At 36.6% G+C, this 25,885-nt stretch overlaps 1 protein-coding gene across 1 annotated transcript in view; it reads left to right on the top strand.

Annotated features, from left to right (window-relative positions):
* PLCZ1 (phospholipase C zeta 1) overlaps window positions 1-24,192 on the top strand; it is a 48,576-nt gene extending 24,384 nt beyond the window's left edge. Inside the window, exons 5-12 of the mRNA XM_088025564.1 lie at window positions 753-902; window positions 3,967-4,197; window positions 5,675-5,822; window positions 9,946-10,062; window positions 11,157-11,329; window positions 18,906-19,038; window positions 23,175-23,324; window positions 24,107-24,192. Of these exons, the coding sequence (XP_087881690.1) occupies window positions 753-902; window positions 3,967-4,197; window positions 5,675-5,822; window positions 9,946-10,062; window positions 11,157-11,329; window positions 18,906-19,038; window positions 23,175-23,324; window positions 24,107-24,192 (1,188 nt within the window). The remainder of the gene's footprint in view (window positions 1-752; window positions 903-3,966; window positions 4,198-5,674; window positions 5,823-9,945; window positions 10,063-11,156; window positions 11,330-18,905; window positions 19,039-23,174; window positions 23,325-24,106) is intronic.
* Window positions 24,193-25,885: the final 1,693 nt, after the last annotated feature.

Below are 25,885 nucleotides of genomic sequence, written 5' to 3'. Positions count from 1 at the left end.
TGTTTACAAGTTGGTAAATTTGTGTCCCGATAAGTATATAGGAAACAAAATAAAGAAAATTTTAAATGAGACTCCAAAATGAATGTGGTTTCTCTATTTTGTGGCACATTTCAAATTTACGGTGGTGACAAACGGCAGAAAATATCTTTGTAAAGCCATCTTTACTTAATAGATTCTCTTTATTATTATCTTTATTTTTGTTTCTAATTATAAAGCCATGAGTTTTGATTATAGACTTTGAAACTAAAACAGTAGAAAATTAACATCTCCTCTAACTTCTCTGTGTTAAAGTTTCCTTCACATTTAAAAATATCTAAATAAATAAATATATATGGTAAGCAAATATATATATGCTTAAAACATTAAAATGTAGAATATTACTCTTTAGCAACTTGGTTTTTTCCTCATGAGACAATATCATAGATACCTTTCTATAGCAGACCTCCTTCTTACCAGACTTACATCATTCCTTTAAATGGACGTGACATAATTTATTTAAACAAATACCTACTGTTGGATGCTTCAGTTGTTTCCTATATTTCTAGTATAAATAGTAATAATCTTCCTTTTCATACAGATTTAATGTTCCCTGTTATGTCAAAATCAAAAGTAATTTCAGTTTAAAGAATACTTATTTTGCAAAAGTACAGAACATTGAATGTAAGTTTTAAAATAGACGAACTGTTTCTATTAATTGCATGAAAATCGTTGAGGCATTCTGATCAATAACGTAGCAATGGTTAATTTTTTAGACGTCTGACTACCCAGTGGTGCTCTCTTTAGAGAACCACTGCTCCCCTTCCCAACAAGAAGTGATGGCAGACATTTTGCAGTCTGTTTTTGGAGATGCCTTGCTTTCTGATATGCTTGATGATTTTCCAGACAAACTACCTTCACCAAAGGTAACCTTTTGTCTGAGAAGCTCAGGTTAATAAAAAAAGAAAAAGCATGTCACTATTATATTGATCCATAAAACTGGGTGAGAGATCAGTGAAAATGCTTAGTTTTGATGATGCATAGAGGTGTATTTTTGCAATGTGTTGCCTGGGAAATGTTCCCGTGAGCATCTAAGTAAATGTATGTTGATAAAGAGAATATATAGAGATATAGGTAAAAACTCTCATTTTTATTGTGTACCATACCCCATGAGTCCAAAATTTCAAGTCAGTTAATATTAGGCCACAGGAATTTGTTATGTTTTATAGGCAAAGGCGAAGAAAGAGGCAAAGATCTGGGTTATTAATAGAGTCCGTGTCCAATTCCTTAGCATCTGGGTGGCTTGCCCCACCCCCTTTTTAAAAAAGATTTATTTATTTACTCGAGAGGGAGAGAGGGTGAAAGAGATTGGGGGAGGGCAGAGGGAGAGAGACTCTAAGCAGACTGCACTGAGTGTGGAGCCCCATGCAGGGCTCAATCTCACAGCCCTGAGATCACCACCTGAGCCAAGACCAAGAGTCAGATGCTTAACTGACTGTGCCACTTAGGTGCCCCTTCCCTTCCCCCCCCTTTTTTTTAATCTGCTCTTTTCAGTTTCTCTGTCTCTTATGGGACCCTTTCCATCTTCAACTGAGAATATTCAAATACTTGGTTTAAAAATGCACTCCCACCCTAGCCTCATGATTTCGATTTCTCTTCAGCTATCTCTTTATTATTCTCTGTTTCAACCTAAATTTCCACTTTCTCATCTCCTCACAACCTAATGGGCTTCCTCCACCTGCACCTCAGTAAGTTTCTCATTGTCATCAGAGACTTTTCTACCAGTAAATTCTAACAGACTTATTTCAGTCACCATCTGACTTTTTTCCTTCACAACATTCAATGCTGGGAAGCCTCCTTCCTTTCCTTGAAACACTTTCTTCTGTAATACCATATTTTTTAGGTTTTCCTCATTCCTCTCTGGCCAGTTTTTCTTAGTTTCCTCTGCCAGCCTAGTCCTCTCATCCCAAATTTCATGAGGTGATAGACGAGTGAACTTTTTTTTTTGCATGACATGATAGTATTGTCTAACACTCACTAGTTTCATTTTGATGTGTCATCATTTTGGTGTTTAGAGCAGTGCTTTTGTAATATTTGAATATTTTCCTTTATATTTTTCCATATTTTATTTAGATGAGTGGAAAATTTAAAGATGAATGTTGTGACACTGGTGATGAGAAGTTTAAGACTCATGATAGTATTGAAATGAACAAAAAAATTGAACAGATGGAAAAACTGACTCTTTCACCCCATAAGAATGCTCACAACTAAATGTGCACAGTTATGACAGAAAAGAGATTAAAGACCTTGTGAAAAGTACTGGAAACATACCATCAAAGATTTAATCTAATCAAAGATGTAATCTAAGGTTTAATCTAATTGTCTAATTCAGGAAATTATAACAATGTATAGTTTTCTAGGAATAGGATTCCTCCTCCTATTTATAAATCAACTTTCTGCGGATATGTAGTTTTCATTAACATTTTTGTTTCTGTACTAAAGTAAGGGGATGCTTTCCAATGACTAAATGAGGAATTAGAGATAGAGTCGTTTTCTCATTCCTCACTCGGTCACTGGGGTACAAAAGAATTGCCTAGAGACTTGTTAAAGAGGCATAATTCCAGCCCCACAACTCAAGATTCTGATTCTTTAATTTTGAAGTAAATCCCAGGAATCTGTTCCTTTAACAAGCACTCCAGGTGATGCTTTTTTTTTTTTTTTAAGATTTATTTATCTATTTAAGAGAGAGAGAGAGAGAGAGCAGGGGGAGAGGCAGAGGGAGAGGGAGAGAGAGAATCTCAAGCAGACTCCTTACTCAGTGTGGAGCCCGACGCAGGGCACGATTCCATGACCCTGAGATCATGACCTGAGCCAAATCAGAGTTGGATGCTTAACTGACTGAGCCCAGGTGATGCTTTTGATGCATGTGGTTGTATAGTGCACTTTGGTAAGCTCCATATTAGAGAGTAATATAAGGGCCATAGTAATAGAGAGAAGGTCTAACGTGATGGAGTAATTCGAGTGGGTACCTGAGGATAGTAAAGGGAATGGACAAATCAAAGCTCCTTGAAGAAAAGAACTTTATTTCATAGTCCAGATTTCAGCAGTATTATATATTAAACATAGCAGGCATTTAATAAATACATTGATAGGGGTGCCTGGCTGGCTCAGTCAGTAAGGCATGTAACTCTCGATCCCAGGGTCATGAGTTCAAGCCCCATATTTGGTGTGGAGCCTCCTTAGAAAAAAAAAGTACGTTGGTAAATTAATTAATAGTTGAAAAGGGCAGGGATAAATAAGTGAAAGAAAGGAACTGGAAGTCTTTGGATTTAGAATGAGTGACTCTGATGGTCAATTTTGCCATGATCCTCGTTTTGATGGACAGGAAATACTGTGTTGATGATGCTTGTGGCCAGTACAGTTGAAATATGAAGATTTGCAAATCTTTAACTTAAATTTAGTCTATTCTAGGTGTCAAACATTACAATAGACATTTTTGAATACCTGATCTCATTTAATACTTTTTAATGTTGGGTAGCAGAGTAATGATCTGAAGCATTTACTACCAGAAGTTGTAACATTCTTTTATAGCATTTCAAGCGTTTTAATATATATATAAATATAGAAAATATATTATAAATAAATATATAAAAATTATACATATATACAATATGTGTGTGTATATATATACACATATAATTTTCATGTATGTCAGTTTTTTAAAATAGTAGGAATTTTTGGAAAGTAAAACAAATGGAGCCATAGTAAATCCCAATCATATAACAGGCTTATTTTGAGGTAAATTTTAGTCGATACTATAATATCACTGGTTTCTATGGTATTATAGGAGTATGGAAAAAGATGGAGTTCTTACATATTTTACTACTGTGGGCTAACTGAAAACATGGTGAAAGACTTTTCAATGACTGTTCAAATGCAAACTTCCCTATAAATGTGTAATTGTATCTCTCTTTCAAATCGTTTCTGTAGGCATTAAAATTCAAAATATTAGTTAGAAACAAGAAAATAGGATCCTTAAGGGAAACCCGTGAAAGAAAAGGTTCTGATAAGCATGGTCAGGTAGAGGAATATGAAGAGATAGATCAAGATGTGGACGATGAAGTCAAAGAATCAAAAGCATTGGCTATTTTAGAAGACGATTCACAGAAGGAACCAGGGGCAATTATTGCAGCTGGATTACCACTTTTCAGGAGAAGGAGGGTGAGATGATACTTTATGAAAATCTTACAAGTGATTGAAAAGTTGTTTTATTTTCTTACTGGTAGAGAATTAAACATTTTTTTTTTTGGAGGGAAAAATCTTTTTCTCATAAAAATTCTAGTCTTTCATTTAAAACTTGTTTGGAAAAAATTAACATGGGAAAAGAAAATTTTAAAGTTATATCTTTTCCTGTGTTGTTTTTATTTTATTTTTTAAAATTTATTTCTTTATTTGAGAGAAAGAGAGAGTAGGGCAAGAGTGGGGGAAGGGGCAGAGGGAGAGAGAGGGAGAGACTCTCCAGCAGACTTCCAACTGAGCCTGGAGCCCAACAGGCCCTTGATCTCATGACCCATGCAATCATGACCTGAGCTGAAATCAAGAGTCAGACACCTAATCAGCTGAGCCATACAGGTGCTCCTGGCTGTTTTTAACGTTTTCTTAATGGTCCAATTTTATACATTTTTATGTACTAGGCATTGTGCAATGTACAAAATATAAACAACATAATATTTCTGCCCTCAAGGAGACCATACTCTCAGAGACAAGAAAATCACCATTATAATATATAGTATTATAAGTACACAAATTAGCATGACAAAAGAAGGTATCTTGAGTTGCAAGTGACATTAAACTAATTCAGCTGGTTTAAGTAAAATGTGAATTAGGTAATTGGCTCACATCAATGAAAAGTTCAGGGAAAGGGGTTCAGATTTCAGGAATGACGTGGTATAATATCTCAAGCAAAGTCCACAGAACTTTCTCTAACTTTGGATCCACTTTCTCTACATCGGTGCAAGACTTCTCCAAAGCTTTAGCTTCAGATGCTTTCAGGCTCAATCCAATGGAAGACCTACTTATCTCTCACATGACCAAGCAAATGTTTTTGGGCATTGGCTATAATCAAGTTATGGGCACAGCCCAGAGTCAAATGCTATTGCTAGGGAACTGCAAAGCTCTGATTAGCCAGGTTTGAGCCACATTATCAACACTTAAGCCCATGGATTGAGCTTGGGCAAGGAATGTTTTCCCAAAACAAAACTTGTGAAGGGGATAGCAGAGGTGTAGAAGGTCTAGTTGCTGGCATGTAAAAGAATAAATGTGTACCATACAGCAGAAGTTATTCCCAAATGTTAGATCATATTGGACATACACTTACTCATGACTAAATATCCTCAAGTTGCAAAATTCACAAGAATAAACAGATCTTTGGGGAAAAGGAAATAGTAATAATTGTCATCTTCAATACTTACTACAGTAGTTGGGATTTTAAATGTATGCTGTCTCCTGTTAACATTAAATACTACCATCAGGAAAAATAATCACATTGATGAATTCCAAATGGTTTTTGAGGAGATAATGTTATGAAAAGACTCATATAATTGATCTGAAAGTATATTTTCTTTACTGGAAGAGGAATTTTTCAAATGATTTATTGCAAAAACATGAAATTGCTGCATTTTATTTTTGTACCACATAGGTAAAAGTGGCTATGGCCCTATCTGATCTTGTCATTTATACCAAAGCTGAGAAGTTCATAAGCTTTCAGCATTCAAGACTGTATCAGCAATTTAATGAAAGTAATTCTATTGGGGAGTCAGAAGCCCGAAAACTTTCAAAGTTGAAAGGTAAATTCTTATGATTCAAACAGATGAAGTGTTTAAACAACTTTAGTTCACTGCAAAGGTGTCAAGATTGGTCAGTGACATTTCTAAAACTATATTCTCATAAATTTTCAACGTATTTAATGTAATTAAAAAAGGCTATATGCCTCAAATCACAATAAGTGATTTCACAGAACTTGTTTAATTGACTTCTTTAAGTCCTGAGATTTTGATTGAGAATGTCCAGTGTGGACAGTTTTGTGGGTGGGGCCCTGATGAGCTCTTTGTAGAGGAGAGTGATGAGTGACAAGGCTGCAGAGGTAGGCAGAGCCAAATCACAAGAAATGTGAACTTTGTCCTAAAATCAAAGGTGAACAGGATTGAAATCTCAGGAGTCACACCATCCCCTCTGTGTTTCTGAAGGATGCCTTTGATAGCAGCGTAAAGGCGAGACTCCTTGTAGGGAGGAAATGATGAGGGCTCATGGTAGAGGGAGCCATGGTGAACTATGTGGACTCAGTAGGCACGTGAGGTAGACAATTAAATAGACCTAGAGGCTGTGTGTCCAAGGTGAGGGAGAAGGAGGACATGGCATCCACGCCAGGCTGCCAGATGGCTGTACAGAGTATGCACTGTCCCTTCACATCTTCAGTGGTACCGTTGGTCTCCGCATCTTTTCACTGTCTTCTGATTCTGAACCCGAGGTGGATTATTCTGTTGCTAGAGCCAAAGATGCAACAAGGCCTTGGAAAGAGAATGGGAAGCCGATTCTACCCTATTCTCAGCCTTATATGGTGGGGGATAACCTGAACTTAAAAAGGCGGGGGGAAAGGGATGGGCAGTTAACTCAGCAGTCAAGTGACTCTCCAAATCCTTCTTAAAAAATGCAATCTACCATCCTGTGTAGAAACACCATGACAGGTGAATCAGCACCTGCAACTGACTCAAAACAGCTGTTGGCTGTTTGGAAATGCAGAGTCCGATATATTTGTTGGTTAACCTCTTTGGGCTGGCCACTGGCACCCAAGGGTTTTGAGGTATAATTCAGCTCATCTCTTCAAACTGGCTCTGGATATTTTAGGGCCTTTTTGTTTGTTTTTTAAGCTGTAGATTATGACCAAAAATCAATTCAGTAAATCTGAACCACTGCCGTTAAAATAACAGAGTAGAATAGGATGGAATAGAATAGAATAATGGAGATGCAATAAGAGTATTATTTTATGAAATAATTATGTGTGTGTACTGTGTGTTGGGTGTGATATAAGATATATTTCTTACTGTGAGTATTGTCAACCGAGTTTGAATTTGAATGACCTACTTTGCTAGTCTCTAGTCTTTCAAATTATTGGATAGTTTTTGTTGTTTCTCAAGGGGACAAGCCCTCTGGGCACAGCAAAAGTTGTTATAATTCTCTCACTCTCATTGTATTAGACACTTGCTCAAAATTTGAAAAGGTACTGGGCAGTTCTGAGTAGAGTCATAAAGTGCAGCATCACCATTTCTTTGGAGAGAGTATAGGGCAATTTTCTTGCACCAAAATCCAATGATAAATAATTAATGATGTGGGCAAAGGTGTACTCTAAGATAATGTCCATCATTATTTTTTAAAATTTTTTAGAAGATTTTATTTATTTATTTGGGAGAGAGAAAGGGAGAGAGAGAGAGAACACGTGGGGGGAGGGGGGAGGGAGAAGCAGGATCCCTGTGGAGCAGGAAGCCTGATGCAGGACTTGGTCCCAGGATCATGACCTGAGCTGAAGGCAGATGCTTAACCGACTGAGCCACCCAGGCACCCAGAATGTCCATTATTATTAAAAACTTAAATGTTACTTATTATATAATGCAGAAAAATAAGAAACAACTATTTATATGCATGGATACTTTTCAGTCATTTAAAAATAATGTAGTAGGTGAATAGTATTGAAATGGAATGATTTTTTATGTTATTTTTAAGTAAAAGAAAAGGAAGTTTATAAAAGGGAACAAACAATATGATTCAATTAAAAAATAAGAATATACCTATGACAATAGAGTGGAAAGATATATACCAAGAGGTTACTGGTTATTAATTAAGTGATGAGATTATATATAGTTTTATTTCTTATTTTTTATTTGATTTTCTCATTTATCTAAGATGAACATAAATTGCATTTATAGTAACATAGTGTGTTTAATTTCTAAAGGTCAATTTCAGAAGTAACTAGATCATATTATGTTAAGGGTCTTTAGTGATCATGCATGTTTATCACTTTGTAGATAGGAAAAATTAAGATCCAGAAGAGTATACATCTTACCAAAAGATAAATACCTTGCTTAGGGCTGGATAAGGGATCATGATAGTTGGACAACATGGTGCCTTTATACATGAGTAGCTTCAAAATAAACTTTCTCTCAAGGAGTGTATAACTTCTAAAATTGAGAGCTGATGAAGTTGATTATAATTATTAACTTCAGCAATTATAATTTCTTTACTTGACAACGCTTCCTAAAGAATAGTATGTGGAATGAGGGTGGCATCAATTCAATTCCAGTTTGACCAGCAAATGTAGTGGGCCCCAGGCAGTAACCATTTCTCCCAATACTGGTCACCATATTAGCAGGAGTAGTTGTGGGAAAAGGACCTGCTTAGTGAAAGAATAAAAGCCTCGGAGAAACACGAAATCTATGTTGAAAAATTTGAAGGGTGTCCAATGGTAAAGGGTACAAATGAGTTTTGAATCTCAAGTGATTTAGATAGAACATATATAAATAGAAACTTATAAAAATAGATAAGTAGAAACATAAAAAATAGAGAAACAAATGGACTGTGTGTGTGTGTGTTATAAGTATAGACCTTATCTCAGTAAGGGAAATATTTGAAAATAATCAGAACTACAGTAGTCCCCTTATCCATGGGAGACACATTCCAAGACCCCCAGTGGATGCCTGACACTGTGGAGTACTGAATCCTATATATACTATGTTTTTTTGTTTTGTTTTGTTTTAGGATTTTACTTATTTATTTGACAGAGAGAGACACCGCGAGAGAGGGAACACAAGCAGGGGGAGTGGGAAAGGGAGAAGCAGGCTTCCTGTGGAGCAGGGAGCCCATTGCGGTGCTCAATCCCAAGACCCCAGGATCATGACTTGAGTCAAAGGCAGATGCTCAACGACTGAGCCACCCAGGAGCCCCTAGGTTTTTTTTATTATACATATATATCTATGATAAATTTAATTTATAAGTTAGGCACAGAGATTGACAACAATAACTAATAATGAAATAGAACAGTGGTAACAATATACTGTAATAAAACTTATGTGAATGTGATCTCTCTCAAAAATATCTTATTGCACTTCACTCACCCTTCTTGTGATTATGTGAGATGCTAAAATGTCTACCTGATGAGATGAGATGAACGATACATGCGTTGTGATGCATTGTTAGGGTACTAGCAAACTTCTGGTGATTTGTCAGAAGTAGGATCATCTGCTTCAGACCCTGGTTGATTGTAGGTAATTGAGACCACCAGAAGCAAAACCACGGATAAAGGGGGACTGTTGTACTGGGAGGTAGCAAATTCTCTTTCAATGGAGAGATGCAAACAGAGATTGAAGGAATTTTGAGGGAAGATGCTGTGGTGGTTAGGGTTGGGAGCTGAACTGAATAACTTTAACATCCCTTTGAACCTTAATAACCTGTTGGTTATTCAACTGGATTAATTTGGATGGCATTATATATCTTTATATGACTTACATGTGATTCTGCCCTAACGCAAAAACCAAAGTAAAAAAAAAAGACAAAATGGAGAAAGATGCAACTTTTGTTTTAAAACATGATTACATTTTATTTGGAAATTTTATATATTCTTATGTCAAAGTGAGATTAATTTGGGTGTGAAAACAAATATATTAATCATTTTTTCTCAAGTGAATGATTAATATACATAAAATTGTATAATAAACAATTATTAACTTCTCAATAACAGTGAATTACACTGTCAAACAAAGGCATGGATTTATTTTGATTTCCATGAATTGCAGATATTTTTGCTAAGACATACGTATCAAAAGTACTGAAACAATTATAGAATTATATAATATATAGAAGCATAGCAGTGTATTTAATTATTTGAAATCTTTCACAATGTTCTCATATATATGTTTTTAGGCCACGAGTTTATTCTTCACACCAGCAAGTTCATTACCAGAATTTATCCCAAAGCAACAAGAGCAGACTCCTCTAATTTTAATCCTCAAGAATTTTGGAATATAGGTTGTCAAATGGGTATGTTATATAGAATAGTGAGTTTCTGCAAAAATAAGATAAAATAAGTTCATTTTGTGAATTAATGAAAGATTTATGAAAAGTTTCCCAAGTAGATTTTTTTGGCCCTGGGTGTTTTAGGGTCAGGCAATAATGATGAATCATTAGTTTCAAGAGCTGAAGTTATTCCTAAATGGGTCAGAGAGGTTAACTCTAAGTGAGGGTTAGGGGCATGGAAGTTAAATTCATGAAGAGTTGGCATTGGATGTGTAGGAAGAGAAAAAAGACATCGAAATGGACGTAAGAGGACAGTGAATATCAAATCCTTTGCTTGAAAGATTTGCTAAGGGCCTCTTTCAATCAAGGGACTTCTTCCTTTTATACTTTATACCGGCTTCTGCCTTCACAGTATTGAAAAATGAATGAGATTTTGTGGCCCTGTTACTTGTCTTTACCAGACTCTCCCTATTCCAAATTGATTTGCTGTTACAGCACAGGCACTAACCAGTCAGAGGGTGCCAGGTGTGAACCCCTCTGCCCCTGGCTCGCGGCAAGGCCCATCGGTTTGTGGAGGGAGGGAGAGAGTAGGGTTGGGGTCGGTGGGTGAGGGAGTGTTAGGGGAGTGGAGGATGATACTGCATATAGTGGCTATTTACCAACCTCTACGGAGGGACTTCTATATTTTAACACCAATTATTGCTCTGCTTGTTTCCCACTTCCTCTTCAAGTGATTACAGTATCTCTTTGGGCCTGAAAATTTTAAATATACTCATATCTTTTCTTCTGGCATTAAGTGTACTGATTTTCTCTATTCTCCTATTTCCTGAATGTCATCTGACCTGCACATTGCTATTCTGTAATCTATACTGTGTATCGTTTGGATGTTTAAACCAAAGCTATAAAATGATTTAAAAATTAAAACTCATCTTCATACATTAATATACACATAGCAGGAAGACATGTTTAAAAATCAGCAATTATTTGGCTAATGATGCTCACTCTTACAATGTTTGGACATATAAAATCCATGATTCGGTTTCAGTAAATCTTTGAGCTGTGTTTCTTTAGATGTACCCTCTCTTTCCTGACAATATCGAAATACTTTTTTCTCACAGTGGCCTTAAATTTCCAGACCCCTGGTCTGCCTATGGATCTTCAAAATGGGAAATTTTTGGATAATGGTTGTTCTGGATATATCTTGAAACCACATTTCCTAAGAGATATTAAAACAGAGTTTAATCCAAATGAAACACCAAAAGACATTGATCCAGTTACACTTACGATAAGGGTAAGATGAATAACTTTCTTTTTCGGGGGGGTTACTATAGAAGCTAAAGAGTCTGCATTAATATTTTGAGTTCCACTGATTTCCTTTAATGTCCTTTAAATTTCTGTTCATCTTGGGGCGCCTGGGTGGCTCAGTCGTTAAGTGTCTGCCTTCAGCTCAGGTCATGATCCCAGGGTCCTGGGATAGAGCCCAGCATTGGGTTCCCTGCTCGGCGGGAAGCCTGCTTCTCCCTCTCCCACTCCCCCTGCTTGTGTTCCCTCTCTCTCTCTCTCTCTCTCTCTATCTGTCAGATAAATAAATAAAATCTTTTAAAAAAATTTCTGTTCATCTTTTTCGGTATCGCTCCATATCTGAAAAATCTTTTTGTTGACTTTTTTGCATGAATGACTACCTGCTTGTGAATAGAAATATTGAGGCTGAAAGCTTCTCCTCTCCAAAGTCTATGTTATCCCATTGTCTTTAGGCATTTAATATTGTGATAGAGAAGTCTGAGTTCAGCCCACTAGTGTAGATATGTGACTCTCTCCCTCCTTAACTTTATAGAGTTTTACTAGAAAATTTTAGGAGCTCTTTGCTTTGTCATTAATCTCCAGAATTAGACTTTCACAGTTCCAGATTTTTGCCCCTTGTCTCTGAATATTCTTTGATTAGTATTTAGAAACCCAAAGTTATCCATATGCTTTTCTTGAGTATCTGCCTGCATGTTTACTAATTCCTGTCAACTCTATCACTGTCTCTTTTTTCCTGCCTTTGGCTTTTTTCCATATTTGATTTTATTCTTTACTGATTCTAATGTAGATATGAATTTTTCTCCTGCATTATCAGTTTCTCCCCTCCAATTTTTAGTTACCTCATACTGCTTCGTTTTTATTTCTGTCTGTATCCTATCCAGCATCCTTCCCCACCCCTCCAACCCCTGTCTTCTTAGATTCTGTGTGATTTTATTGGGAGCAAAAGTATTTGTCTAAAATTTATTGTTTCCAAAAAGTATAGACTTTCTGAAAACTTTCTTATTTTTCTATAACTTAAGTGCTCTATTTATTTCCTTTTTTAAAAATGTCCCTGAATCTTCTGAAAAGCCCTTAGCTTTTTTCTCTCCACTTAGTTATAAGCAATTCTATTCTATTTTTTAAAAGATTTAATTAATTAATTAATTAATTAATTAATTAATTTGACAGAGAGAGAGACAGCGAGAGAAGGAACACCATCAGGGAGAGTGGGAGAGGGTGAATCAGGCTTCTCGCTGAGCAGGAAGCCCGATGTGGGGCTCAGTCAGGACCCTGGGATCATGACCTTAGCCGAAGGCAGACGCTTAACCAATTGAGCCACCCAGGCACCCCAGCAATTCTATTTTAGATTGTATCTACAAACCTGTGGTTTGTAACAAATTGGGTGGGTAGGGCTCTTTTGTCCCTCTCTTGGTTTAGCTGATTGCTCCTAGAACCGTATGAACCGTTTCAGATTCTGTTCTGGAATTTTGGTACTTGTATTGCTGTCCCTGGCGAGGATTTTTGTGTTTGCTATTCTGATTGAGGGGAGTGTTGCTAGCTGTCCTGGCTGGTGGGAGCTTCCCTGCTCTGGCGCCCTGGTGGTCAGAGTGCAGGAGATGCTCTAACCCAGACTGCAGGAGATGTTCTAACCCAGACTGCATGCCCTTCATAAGCCTTCCTCTCTTGGCTCCTTCCTCTACTGTCCTGAGGACTTGGGGGACCACTTTCATCCACTTCTGGCCCTAGCCTTTTTGTCCTGGCTGAGAATGGAGATTTAAGAGTCTTCCAGAGATTAACGTGGAAAGAGAGTAGAGCAAAGTTGAATGAGAAAGAAATGATCTCAGCCCCTGAGAGAAACAGTACCAGTGAAGTATGTAGCTGACTTTTTCCTTGGTTTTTAGGGATTTTGTGACTCTAAATTTTTTTTTAAAGATTTTATTTATTTAAGAGAGCTAGAGAGTGTAAGCAAGGGGGTGGGGGAGAGGGATAAGCAGACTCCGTGCTGAACACAGAGCCTGACATGGGGCTCGATCCCACAAACCTGTGATCGTGACCTGAGCCAAAATCAAGAGTGGATGCTTAACTGACTGAGCTACCCACACGCCCTGGATTTTGTGACTTTAAAAGTAGGGACATATAGGGTAGAAAAGTAGGGGCATATAGTAGAAATTGCCTCCAGCACTGGGTGCTGCCCAAAATCAATTAGTTGGCACTCTTTCTAGGATCAGCAAAATATTCTCCATTAAGCTTACTTTGCAAATATTATCGTAACTTTGGCATTTTTTTATTTTTTATTTTTTTAAGATTTTATTTATTTATTTGAGAGAGAGAGAGGGAGAGCACAGGGAAAAGCAGACTCCCCGATGAGCAGAGAACCCGATGTGGGACTCAATCTCAGGATCCTGGGACCCTGACCTGAGCTGAAGGCAGCCAGCCGCTTAACCGACTGAGCCGCCCAGGCGCCCTTTTTTTTTTTGTATTTTTTTAATACAAAAATTTAAAAGATTTATAACTTTTTCTTTTACTTTTTGGTTATGATATAAGCTAGAAAGTATACATTAATATTTTAAGTTCCATTGACTTCCTTTAGGGCCTTTAAATTTCTGTTGATCTCTTTAGCCCCTATAAGGTGGGTGGTATTTCAACGTTTTTCCATATTTGTACCAGTGTCTCCCTGTTGTTTTTTTGTGTGAATGAAAAAACGCGAAAGGCTACATTGTTCTAAACACCTAATCTAGTCATTGTAGTAGCTGTTCTAGTGAGAAAAAGGGATGAATCAGCCACTTTGTATGGTCCCCTCCTACTCCTCACAAATCTCCTTGCTGTGCGTCTGGGGTTTTCCTCTCTCCCTCTCTCTCTCTCTTTTTTTTTCTCTTCTTCCCAAGTGATTCTTCCTTTCTCAAATATGTGGGCTCCTTTACTCTACTGCCTCTGAAGTATTTATGTTGTTAAGGCTTTTTCTTTTTAAAAAAATTTTTAATTTAAATTCAATTTAGTTAACATATAGGATATTATTAGTTTCAGGGGTAAAATTTAGTGATTCATCAGTTGCATATAACACCCAGTGCTCATTACATCACATGCCCTGCTTACTGCCTGTCACCCAGTTATCCCATTCCCCCACTCACCTCCTCTCCAGCAACCCCCAGTTTGTTTCCCAGAGTTGAGACTTTTATGGTTTGCCACCCTCTCTGTTTTTAATCTTATTTTATTTTTTCCCTTCCCCTTTGTTCATCTGTTTTGCTCCTTAAGTTGCACATGAGTGAAATCATATGGTATTTGTCTTTCTTTGACTTATTTCGCTTAGCATAGTACCCTCTAGTCCATACGTGTTGCTGCAAATGGCAAGAGTTCATTCTTTTTGATGGATGAGTAGTATTCCATTGTATATATGTATGTATGTATCCATATATACAATGGAATACTACTCAAAGTAAGCATATATATATATATATATATATATATATATATATATATATATACCACTTCTTCTTTGTCCATTCATCTGTCGGTGGACATCTGGGCTCTTTCCATAGTTTGGCTATTGTGGACACTGCTACTATAAACATTGGGGTGCATGTGTCCCTTCGAATCACTACTTTTGTATCCTTTGGATAAATACCTAGAAGTGCAATTGCTGGATCATAGGTAGTTCTATTTTTAACTTTTTTAGGAACCTCCATATTGCTTTCCAGAGTGGCTGCATCAACTTGCACTCCCACCAAGAGTGCAAGAGGGTTTCCCTTTCTCCGCATCCCCACCAACATCTCTTGTTTCCTGACTTGTTAATCTTAGCCATTCTGACCAGTGTGAGGCGATATCTTGTGGTTTTGATTTGTATTTCCTTGATGCCAAGTGATGTAGAGCATTTTTTCATGTGTCTGTTAGGCTAAGGCTTTCTCTTAATCCTTATCTCAAACTAAATATTCTCCTTGTGTCCTTTTATATACATTCATGGTTTCAACTACCAAGAGTGCTCAAATCTTCAATCTGACTTCATTTCTGGAATGTAAAGACATATTTTAAATATCCTACTTAACATCCTTACCTGTTTAATCCTTGTTCTGTCAAGCTTAACATATTAAAGTCTGAACGTCCCTTCCTAGTCTAATCTTATTTTCTTTAAATGTCAATGATCTCCATCGAATTCATTGTGTCAATTAATTCAGGCTAGAAAATTGGGAAGCATTCCTCTCTTCCACATCTGTCACTTCCCATGTCCCATCTCTAAATTTTATTAATTAGAAATGTCGTCCTTACCCAATCCCTTGGTCTGATGCCATTTGCCACTGACCCCCCTCCCCCCTTTTTAAAGGAATTTGTTACCTGTCATTACATTTATTCTTTTGGCCTCCTAAGGGTTTTTCACATAGCCTGTCTCAGTTCTGATTCATCTTCCCCAAATTGCCCAGAGACATTGTGCCCCACTGCTAATCTCATCGTGCCTACTTAATGTTTCTTTGGGTGTCCTGCTTGCTTTCTTAGTCAGGGCTTAGCCTAATTCTCTAGGCTCTTCTCTCTCCACGTCTAGTCTTGCACCTTATTCTGTAACCATATGACACCTCCACGCATTACATATGCTTTTTCATTTGACTGGGTCATTCTTCCATCCTTCACCTTCCTGTTGCATTCAGACTCATTTTTCAAGACTTAAGGATCACTTCTTTTCAGAAGTTTTTTTTTTCCTACACTAAAATAGTTAGGCTTCTTTTTGTAGTTTTGTTTTTCCATAACACCCTATACCATAATATGTATTATACAGGTATACATCAGAGATATTGCAGGTTTGGTTCCAGACCACCACAATAGAGTGAATATCACAATAAAGCAAGCCAAATGAACTTTTTGGTTTCCCAGAGCATATGAAAGTTATGTTTATACTATAGTCTATTAAATGTGCAATAGTATAATGTCTAAAAAAAAACAATGTACATACCTTAATTAAAAATACTTAGTCACTAAAAAGTGCTAACCATCATCTGAGCTTTGAGTGAGTCACAATCTTTTGGCTGGTAGAAGGTCTTGCCTGGATGTGGACGGCTGCTGACTGATCAGGGTGGTGGTTGCTCAAGGTCAGGGTGGCTGTGGTACCATTTGTCAACTACGTTGATGTGGTCTTCTAAATCCTTTGTTGTCATTTTGACAATCATCACAGCATCTTCACCAGGAGTAGATCTCAGCTCAAGAAATCACTTTCTTTGCTCATCCACCAGAAGCAACTCCACATCTGTTCAAGTTTGACCATGAGATTGGAGTAATTCAGTCACATCTTCGGGCTCCAATTCTGACTGTAGTTCTCTTGCTCTCTCCACCCCATCTGCAGTCAGAACACACACATGTATTAGTGTGCTGTCTTATATGGGCATGGTTCGTGGCACCTCCAAAAAATTACAACAGTGACATCAAAGATCACTGATCGCAGATCCCCATAATAAATATAATAATAGTGAAAAAGTTCAAAATACTGTGAGAGTTACCAAAATGTGACAGAGAAACATGCAGTGGGTAACTGCTGTTGAAAAAAATGGTGCCCATAGAATTGCTCAATGCAGAATTGCCACAAACCCTCAGTTTGTAAAAAAATGCAATATCTGCAAAATAGAGTAAAACAAAGCTTGATAACATGAGGTATGTCTGTACTCATTTATTTACTTGGACTTGTCTTTCTCCCCCGCTTGTCTGAAGGCCCTGGAAGGATAAAGACTGTGTTTTGTTCAAGTCTTATCACAATGTCTGACACAAAGTATATGCTCAATATATGTAAGTTAATCGAATGATTTCTTTTGCAAGTTAGGAATAGTAAGGAGAACAGATGTGCTCTTTTATTGAGAAAGCAAAGAGAGAAGGTAGCTAGTATGCACAGATGTTTACAAATGCCACCTGTTTGTTTCTGAAGGGTCTCATATGGGGATGTAAGAGGCATATAGGGATGTAGGTAATAAAACAGGCAGGATTAATGATTTTCCTGGCCAACTGCTGCCATAGCCATGTGGGTCCTTCTCTCTTGCTTTGATTGTCCTGGAGAGCTTTGAATCCAACTTGTACAAATTGTGGAAGGCATGACTGGGGAATCAAAAGACCTAGTTTTACCATTAGCTTACATCCTTGATGAAGACATTTCAGCATTTCTGGTTTAATCTCTGTCATCTGCAAATTATGAGTTTTGGATTAGGTCAATCATTCTCAAACTTATAAATACAATACAACCATTTTCTAAGTTCAAAATCTTATGCATAAGGCCAATAGATGAAAGCAGAGGTACTCTAGTTGACCATCAAGGGTTTTCTTTTTGACATCTATCTCCGTGGTGGCCCCTGGAAGGGCTCTGTGACTCAGAGTGTAAAAAGTATTTGAATAATAGACTCTAAATTCTTTTTCAGTTCTCATATTCAATTATTATTATTTTTTTGTCAGCCAATTTTTTTTTTTTTTTTTTGACACAAGGTGCACCAAAGCCGAACCTTCTCCATATTGGTAAGGGTCAATTACCTGCGGAGGAGATACTCAGCTGGGAGGCTCTGGTATCAGTGTACTTATTGATTATGACCAATGTTCCAACTACCCTGATGTCTAATTAGGCTGATTGATCAATGCCCATTTCATAGTTGTTGTTAAATATTTACATAGTCACTCTGGTTTCCAGCTAATGTTATAATGTGTGGATGTAGGAAAGGAAAAATTATACATTGGCACTTCTTCTGTTTCTTTTTTTTTCTCTTCCTTTCTTCTTTCCTTCTTCCTTTCTTTTTTTTTCCAAACAATTATTTATTTGTTCCTTTTTATTATAATCTTCAGAAATTGAAATTATGCCTGAATTTTTATATTAATACATTTTACAAATTAGTGCACTTTGAAATAGTGTTTTTTTGTTTGGACTTTGTTCCCTAAAGTAAGACAAAACTTTGCTTCAACAGCTAGTTTGACTAATACAAGGTTAAATGAAACTATTGTTAATTACTTTGTGTTCTTCTGATACCCAGTCCCTAATATACGTATGAAATCATTGATTTTGTCGGATTCAAATTACTTACGATAATACTGACAATAATAGACAATATAAAATTTTATCATAAATTATCCAAACATAAATTATACTATCAAAAAAATACTGTTATAGGAAAATTATGCAGTGTTTTTTCTTACATTTCAGAAGTACTATTAATATTGTTTCTAATTTTTAGCTGTTTACATACAGTATGAATTTCAAGATAGTTCATGTTTTCAGAGTAATTCAAGCTGAATTACAGTAAACAATGATTATAACAATACTTTTAAGCAATGCCTTATAACGACTATAACAAAGACTTTAAAAATTAAAAAAAATGTTGAACTATAAATCTCAGACAATGTGAATTTTACTATAACTATATATTAGTAAAATGGAATGATATAGACATATTCCTAGTATTCACCTACTGACACTTGAGGATAAGAGTTAAATTTTAAAATTCATGTTATATTCTACTTTTAATTTTTTGTGGGAGCTGAGAGTCTCATTTTTTTGGAATACATATTTTATTTTGAAATTATGTGATTATGCAGTTTGATATCCTGCTAAATTTTTGCATTCAAATATTTTTGTGCAGCTCATCAGTGGTATCCAATTACCTCCCAGTAACCATTCATCATCTAACAAAGCTGACACAGTAGTGGTTCTAGAAATTTTTGGTGTTCCAAATGATCATGTGAAACGGCAGACTCGTGTAATTAAAAGAAATGGTGAGCTCCTAAAATATTTTTATTGAACTTCTACTAGGCTTCTTGTTGGAAGGCTTAAAATTTATCTAGTGATAGAGTTTTGAGACATCTTTATTATTCCTAAGGCAAGGGCTTTGAATTAGGTTTAAGGTGACCAAAGTGTTATATGCAGCCAAAACAATTTGATAGTGATTCAATGTGTTGTTTAGATATATTTTCAGATTACAGATACAAAAATTTATCTGACCTGAAAAATTACTATTTTTTTCCCTTTGATGAAAATTCATGTTTCTTCCCATATTGCTGAATTAAAGGGACATTTTGATGGCTGCAAATCTACTTAGCTTCTAACCTTTGTGTAAAATAAAGAACGTATGATTATTCTGATATAGTATGTTACCCATTTTTATTTCACTGTTTGAAGCATTTTAGATCAAAGGTCTGTGGCTTTTGGCTCTGGCTAAGGATGCCATAGAAACCTACTCATACAATATTTGGATTCATAATTCAGTCATTTTTGCCAGAGGGGAAGTTTAGGAATGGAAGAAATGACTTGGATAAGATTTTCAGTCCCAGCATCCTGTGATATTTTATATAATACGCTACTGACAGCGTCACATCTTCATTGAGGTTGAAATCATTAAGGATATTAAAGTGTAGATTCCTGGGATTGACCTTTAGTCAGGCTCGTCTTGGAGGAGACCTAGGAACTGATTCTTGAGTCTAGAATCTTCTTTGGGTGGATATTCCCAAAGTAGAGTGGGCTTCACTTGTGAGTCTGGAAATATGTGCCAGGTTAAATGGCACTGATGGAAAAACAGGTGCAGTTGTATTAGTCTTTTTTTTCTTGGGTGATGATCTCCAATAATATCCACCATCTGCCCCTTGTACTGACACCCCGAATATTCCTCCAGTGTCCCCCTAGTGCAAAGGGTATGGAAAAAAGATGTGGGAAGTTTTGGCTACTTCATCCTAGGTTATCTATGGGAAGTGATATTGGTGATGACTCACTGCAGTGTTTGGCATGCCTTAGAGTTGAAGGCATACTACAATGGCGGTGTCACGAAATGGTAACTGCTTATGTCAGGAAGCTTATAGTACCCTATCTCTTGTTCTCTTCATCCCCTTACTTGAATCTTCATGACAAAATGCACAGAACATTTATTTATTCAATGCACCTCTCATAATATGATTTTAGCTCCCATTAGAATTTAGATTATATCCCTGGGTTTTATGGAACTATTCCTACAGAAATTAAATTTGGTTTATCTAACAATAGATAGCCTGTTTTATTAGAATCCTGGTGATAAGTATCAAAAAAACAAAATCTCTGTTTATTAAACATATTATTATGTATGTTCTGATCAACTCTATTGTAGATAGTTCGCAGTTTGGCATGAGAGATGAGATACAATAAAACAATTATGATAGAGTCATTAGTGTTTTAAGGAAAATATGAGAATTGTAGTGGAACAGGCAAATTTGGAGATGGTTCTTGGAGAATGAATAGAATTTTTTACAGAGATTGAGGATGAAGGCATTGAAGGCAAAAGGAATAATATGAGCCCTAAAACCTGGAGAAGACTAAATTCAAATATGCTAGGGAAAAATACAGAAATTTAATATGGGTGGAATACAGACAGGGTCCTTAAAGATTAGGATGAGATGAAATGAGAAAGTTATGTTGGGGACGGCCATGGAAAATTGTGAAAGCCATGATAAGATGTTAGGTAATTTCTTTTCTGTAGAAAATGAACAAAATTAAAACTCTTGAACAGGGATATAGCACTAACATTGTTGAGTTTTAGGGAGATTGTTTCTGCAGATTTGGTAGGAAGAAGTGTATGCCAGAGAAATGAGAAATAACAAATAGAGTCAGGATATGATTTCATGGCTAGAGGATGGGGAATTCCAGTCAAAGAAGGCCCATGGCATCAGAAAAGGAGTGGAGGATTTATATGAGGAAGGCTAGCAGGAATAAAAGTCTAGACAGCTGGACAAGAGGGATTCTAAGATGGCTTAGCTCCTAGAGTAATTGCAGTATAATAAGAGAAATGAGAGTCTGGAAGGAAAAAGTTCACATTTGGATAAGGTGTGGAAGTAATTCTTCAGTTTTGGTCATGCCCGAGAAAACTATACTTGTAACTATCAAATTGTTATCCTGGTTTCCTTCCTTCCCTCCCTCCCCCCCTTTCTTTCCTTCCTTCCTTCCTTCCTTCCTTCCTTCCTCCCTCCCTCCCTCCCTCCCTCCCTCCCTCCTTTCTTCTTTTTTCCTTCCTTTCTCTCTTTCTTCCTTCTCTTCCTTCCTTCCTCTTTCTTTCTTTCTTCCTTCCTTCCTTCCTTCCTTCCTTCCTTCCTTCCTTCCTTCCTTCCTTCCTTTCTTTCTTCCTTCCTTCCTTTCTTTCTTTCTTTCTTTCTTTCTTTCTTTCTTTCTTTCTTTCTTTCTTTCTTCTTCTTTCTTTCTTTCTTTCTTTCTTTCTTTCTTTCTTTCTTTCTTTCTTTCTTTCTTTCTTTCTTTCTTTCTTTCTTCTTTCTTTCTTCTTTCTTTCTTTCTTTCTTTCTTTCTTTCTTTCTTTCTTTCTTTCTTTCTTTCTTTCTTTCTTCCTTCCTTCCTTCCTTCCTTCCTTCCTTCCTTCCTTCCTTCCTTCCTTCCTTCCTTCCTTCCTTCCTTCCCTAAAAGGGTTTTCACATATAATACATATGATCTATGTGTGTATGTGTGTGTGAGAGTTTATAATGAAATAGGGATAGAGGAGGAAGATAAATCAGAATTTTGTGCACATTTTAAAGAGTCTATAAATAATTGACACTGATATGAGGAAGTTGAGAAACAAGACAGAGGATCATAGGGAAGGGAGGGAAAAATGAAACAAAATGAAACCAGAGAGGGAGACAAACCATGAGACTCTTAATCTCAGGAGACAAACTGAGGGTTGCTGGAGTGGTGGGGGTGGGAGGGATGGGGTGGCTGGGTGATGGACATTGGGGAGGGTATGTGCTATGGTGAGCACTGTGAATTTTGTAAGACTGATGAATTACGGACCTGTACCCCTGAAACAAATGATACATTATATGTTAATAAAAAAATTAAAAAAAAAGAATTGACTCCTGCACTCCATGGAATTATTTCTTTTCTTAAGGAAAGGCAATACATTCATTATACCAGCATGAGTCAATTGGTTTAATATTTTCATGGGCATAGATTGCATCCTGGATTACTATCTGGTAAATGTGTGCTTGTGCCCACAGATGCACCACAGAAAACAGAAAATATAATTAGTCACAAATTCTTTCATACTTATGGAAAGGTAACTCAAAGAACAAAACCTATCGACATAGCAAGCATAGCATTACCTTTGTACATGAAAGCAATACATATTATTTTTCTCTGAATCTAAATAGACTGTATATTTGATCTGGATGTGAATTTCTTGATTCCATTAAATTATGCTTAAGTATTGGATGATTTGGGTCATATTGTGACACAATTTGGATTTCTTATTTGGCAAGAGGTGGTTGTTTGGGATGATTATTTTGCTGGAGATCTAAATGACTCATCCACTTGGGACTTTAAAATGAGCACTTATCCAAAAGAAGGATCAAAGGCTGGCTTTGGAGCACTTAGCTCTCAGGCCAACAACTGTCTATGGAGCTCTTCCCATAATAGGAGCTCGTATAGAAAAATGATGTTATTTAACTCCTTTGTTAGGGCAATGCCTAAACACAGCAGTCATATTGCCTAGTGATGAAATGTTTCTGCTCTGGAATCAGACTCCATTTGTTTGAATTCCTGTCCTGCCACTTAATGGCTGTGTGTGTGAAACCCTGAGGAAGTTATGTAACATCTTTCTGGCTCAGTTTTCTCATCTGTAAATGTGGATACTAATAACCCTGATGGGTTTGTTGTAAGGATGAAATGAGATTATCTACTTAAAGTTCTTATCATATTGCCCAGCAATACTAAAAACCCAATAATTTTTGTTACTGTCATTATTATTCCTTTCTCATTGGTTGCGTGAAAAATTTAAGTGCTCTAAAACATAAGCTGTTAATATTACTAAGTGTTGAAGAGAAAAATTTCAGAGAACAGATACCATGCATTACTCCCTAGAGATAGTGTCTATGATTCTTTGATGATATCTTCCTTTATATTTCAGCTTTTTGTCCAAGATGGAATGAAACATTCACATTCATTATTCAGGTGCCAGAATTGGCTCTGATACGTTTTGTTGTTGAAAATCAAAGTTTAATAACTGGAAATGAATTTCTTGGCCAATATACGTTACCAGTTTTATGCATGAACAAAGGTAATATTCCAAAAAGTAAGATGATTGTGCTAACAATTAGAACTTACATTTACCAAAGACACACATGTATACACTAAATAACTCTACCCATGACAGTCAGATGTAAAGGAAATTTTATGCATTGACACATATTTTCTCTCAGTGGTATATTCTAGAAACGTGTTCTCATATGGAAGGTGGGATTGTGGTTTGGGATTGCTAGGAAGATAAATTAGACAAACTTGGCATGGATGAGCATTTCTTTACATGGATCATCACTCTTTTGTTTCAATTAAGAGTAGTCATGACTACCACAAAGAAATAAAGCATGGGAATCAAAGAGAAGGGAAAAGCAATGACTCATTCTGCCAGCCCAAGAAGAGCCTGGGAGCCCAAGACCATTCTTTCTTGACTCTTTCAGAGCTGCCTTTATGTTGCAGTCACCTTGCAGGGGTGATTTATACTATTCCCCCAATTACCTTGTCTCAATGTGTTTACTTCTCTATCACCATCTGAGCTGTACATCGGAAACAGAGTCCTTCCGCAGCAGAAGGATGGTGGCCAATTTAGCACACTGCACTTTGAGGGAGGAGAAGTGTGAGCTGTGTGCTCAGTGTTAGGCAATAAGAAGTCAGAACAGAAACCAGATATTTTCTTTTTTCTAGGAAATTATTATACAAGCCGAATATAACTATGTAGTTATAGATTTACATACGCTTAGCAAAGCTAGGTTCTTGGTAACACTATCGAGAACACTGCTGGTTTATTTTTATTGTCCTAATTAGATATGATTCCTTTTGCAGGTTACCGTCGTGTTCCTCTGTTTTCCAAAATGGGTGAGAGTCTTGAGCCGGCTGCACTGTTTATTTATGTGTGGTACGTCAGATAGCAACTAATAGTACCTGGCAGATCATTGGCTGTACATCGTAATAAAACAGCCAAAATGAATGTCTATACCTTTTTTCTTTTTTTAAAACATAAAGAAAAATGATTATTTACAAAAACAGAAATATTGAGCAAATTCCCCTTTAATATTCAAAATAGAACAGCAGAAAAAAAGAAAGCAAAACAGTTCAGAGGGTCCCGACAATGTGACTCTCTTGCAGCCCAGTTCTCCAGCCCCTCAGCTGCTGAGGCTGGTCTTGCAACTTGCTTGTAAATGAATAGAACTTACAAGCTCTTAAAATATGTCTGATTATATAAGATATGTTGGCAAATATTTATCAGTAAAAAGAACTGTGAAATCTAAGAGTGTTTTAACTTCTAGACACCCACTGCTGCATGTTGTAGTGAACTAGAATTAGATTCCCAGGTGCTCTGTGCCCTTTTATATCCTAGGCAGTAATTAGCCCCTGCCTTCTCGGGCTAGTTCTCAGATGCTGGGCATTGGATTTGGTACCCTGTAATTACACAGACATTTTTATGAGTGCCTGTGAAATTGATTTGCAATCAAACCGTGTTTAATCTCCGTATCTGTAGAAGAGATCTACTCTGCGAACTTCTGTGCTAGGATCTCTGAATTCACACTATTTCTGAGCCTGTGCTGATGTACTTTGAAGATTGTCTTTGGTCAGAGATGAGATTCCCGTGCCATTTCATATGCTGGGCTTCTCGCCATCAGCAGCACTTTGATTTACTAAACGTTGTATGTAGAATAATATAGTTCCTTATTAACTTTTCTTTTTAAAAAAACGGGCTTATTATTAATACTTATTCTACCACATTGTTGCATGGGACTGAGGCAAAAGTATGCAACACAATTTTTGACTAATTAGGGGACCCTCATAGGTCAGAATTAATTTGTTGAAATTAAATCTGAACTTAAAACTAAAATAACAAAAATGACTTCAAGATGTTTACTAATGCATTCTCTCTTGATGGCCAGAAAAATATAAAATAACACAACTACCATATTTTACTACTATGGTTTACCCTCAGAACCAAATATTTAAAATAAAGATGCCACTGGGAATTCAAATACCCAAGCCATAAGTAGTAAGAAAAGTCCCAATGCATTGTCACCCAGATACTCCCTTGTGGTCATTCTAGATTTAAGAGTGGGGTACCCTATTCCCAGTGCAGAGACACAGCCAGTTCTCAAAGGGATACTTTTATTTTGCCAGATAATAAAAAGATCTTTTTTAAATCATCTATTGTTCAGTCTAATAGCAGGTGGGGTGTTCAGCCTGTTGACCTGAGGCTTTAACCTTTCTAAACTCCTAAAGTCTTCTGAAGATCTGGAATTCCATGAGATTTAAAGACTCTGATCAGGTGAGTTTTGCAAGAGTTCATTAATTCTGCAGCAGGATAAACTTCTATTTCTTATTTATACCATCAAGATTGGAAATGAGGTAGAAAAAAGGATATATACAATTTTTTTTCTCACTTTTGCTTCAGGTACCAATCAAATTCAGCTCACTAACTTTGAAGACCAAGTCTTCCATTTTTCAATATCCCACTCTACATCAGAAATGCACTTTTGAAAGGAAACATTGGATCACTTTACTTCCTGTCCAATAATCTTATAATGTCTTTAAACATTTTTGGTCTAATTTTTTGTATGCATTATTTATCATTTACTT

This window comes from Eumetopias jubatus, unplaced genomic scaffold (assembly GCF_037043125.1).
Source record: "Eumetopias jubatus isolate StellerSeaLion01/CBP00866 unplaced genomic scaffold, mEumJub1_p1.0 scaffold_8, whole genome shotgun sequence".
NCBI classification, from domain to species: domain Eukaryota; kingdom Metazoa; phylum Chordata; class Mammalia; order Carnivora; family Otariidae; genus Eumetopias; species Eumetopias jubatus.
This window is presented reverse-complemented; position numbering and strand designations above follow the sequence as displayed.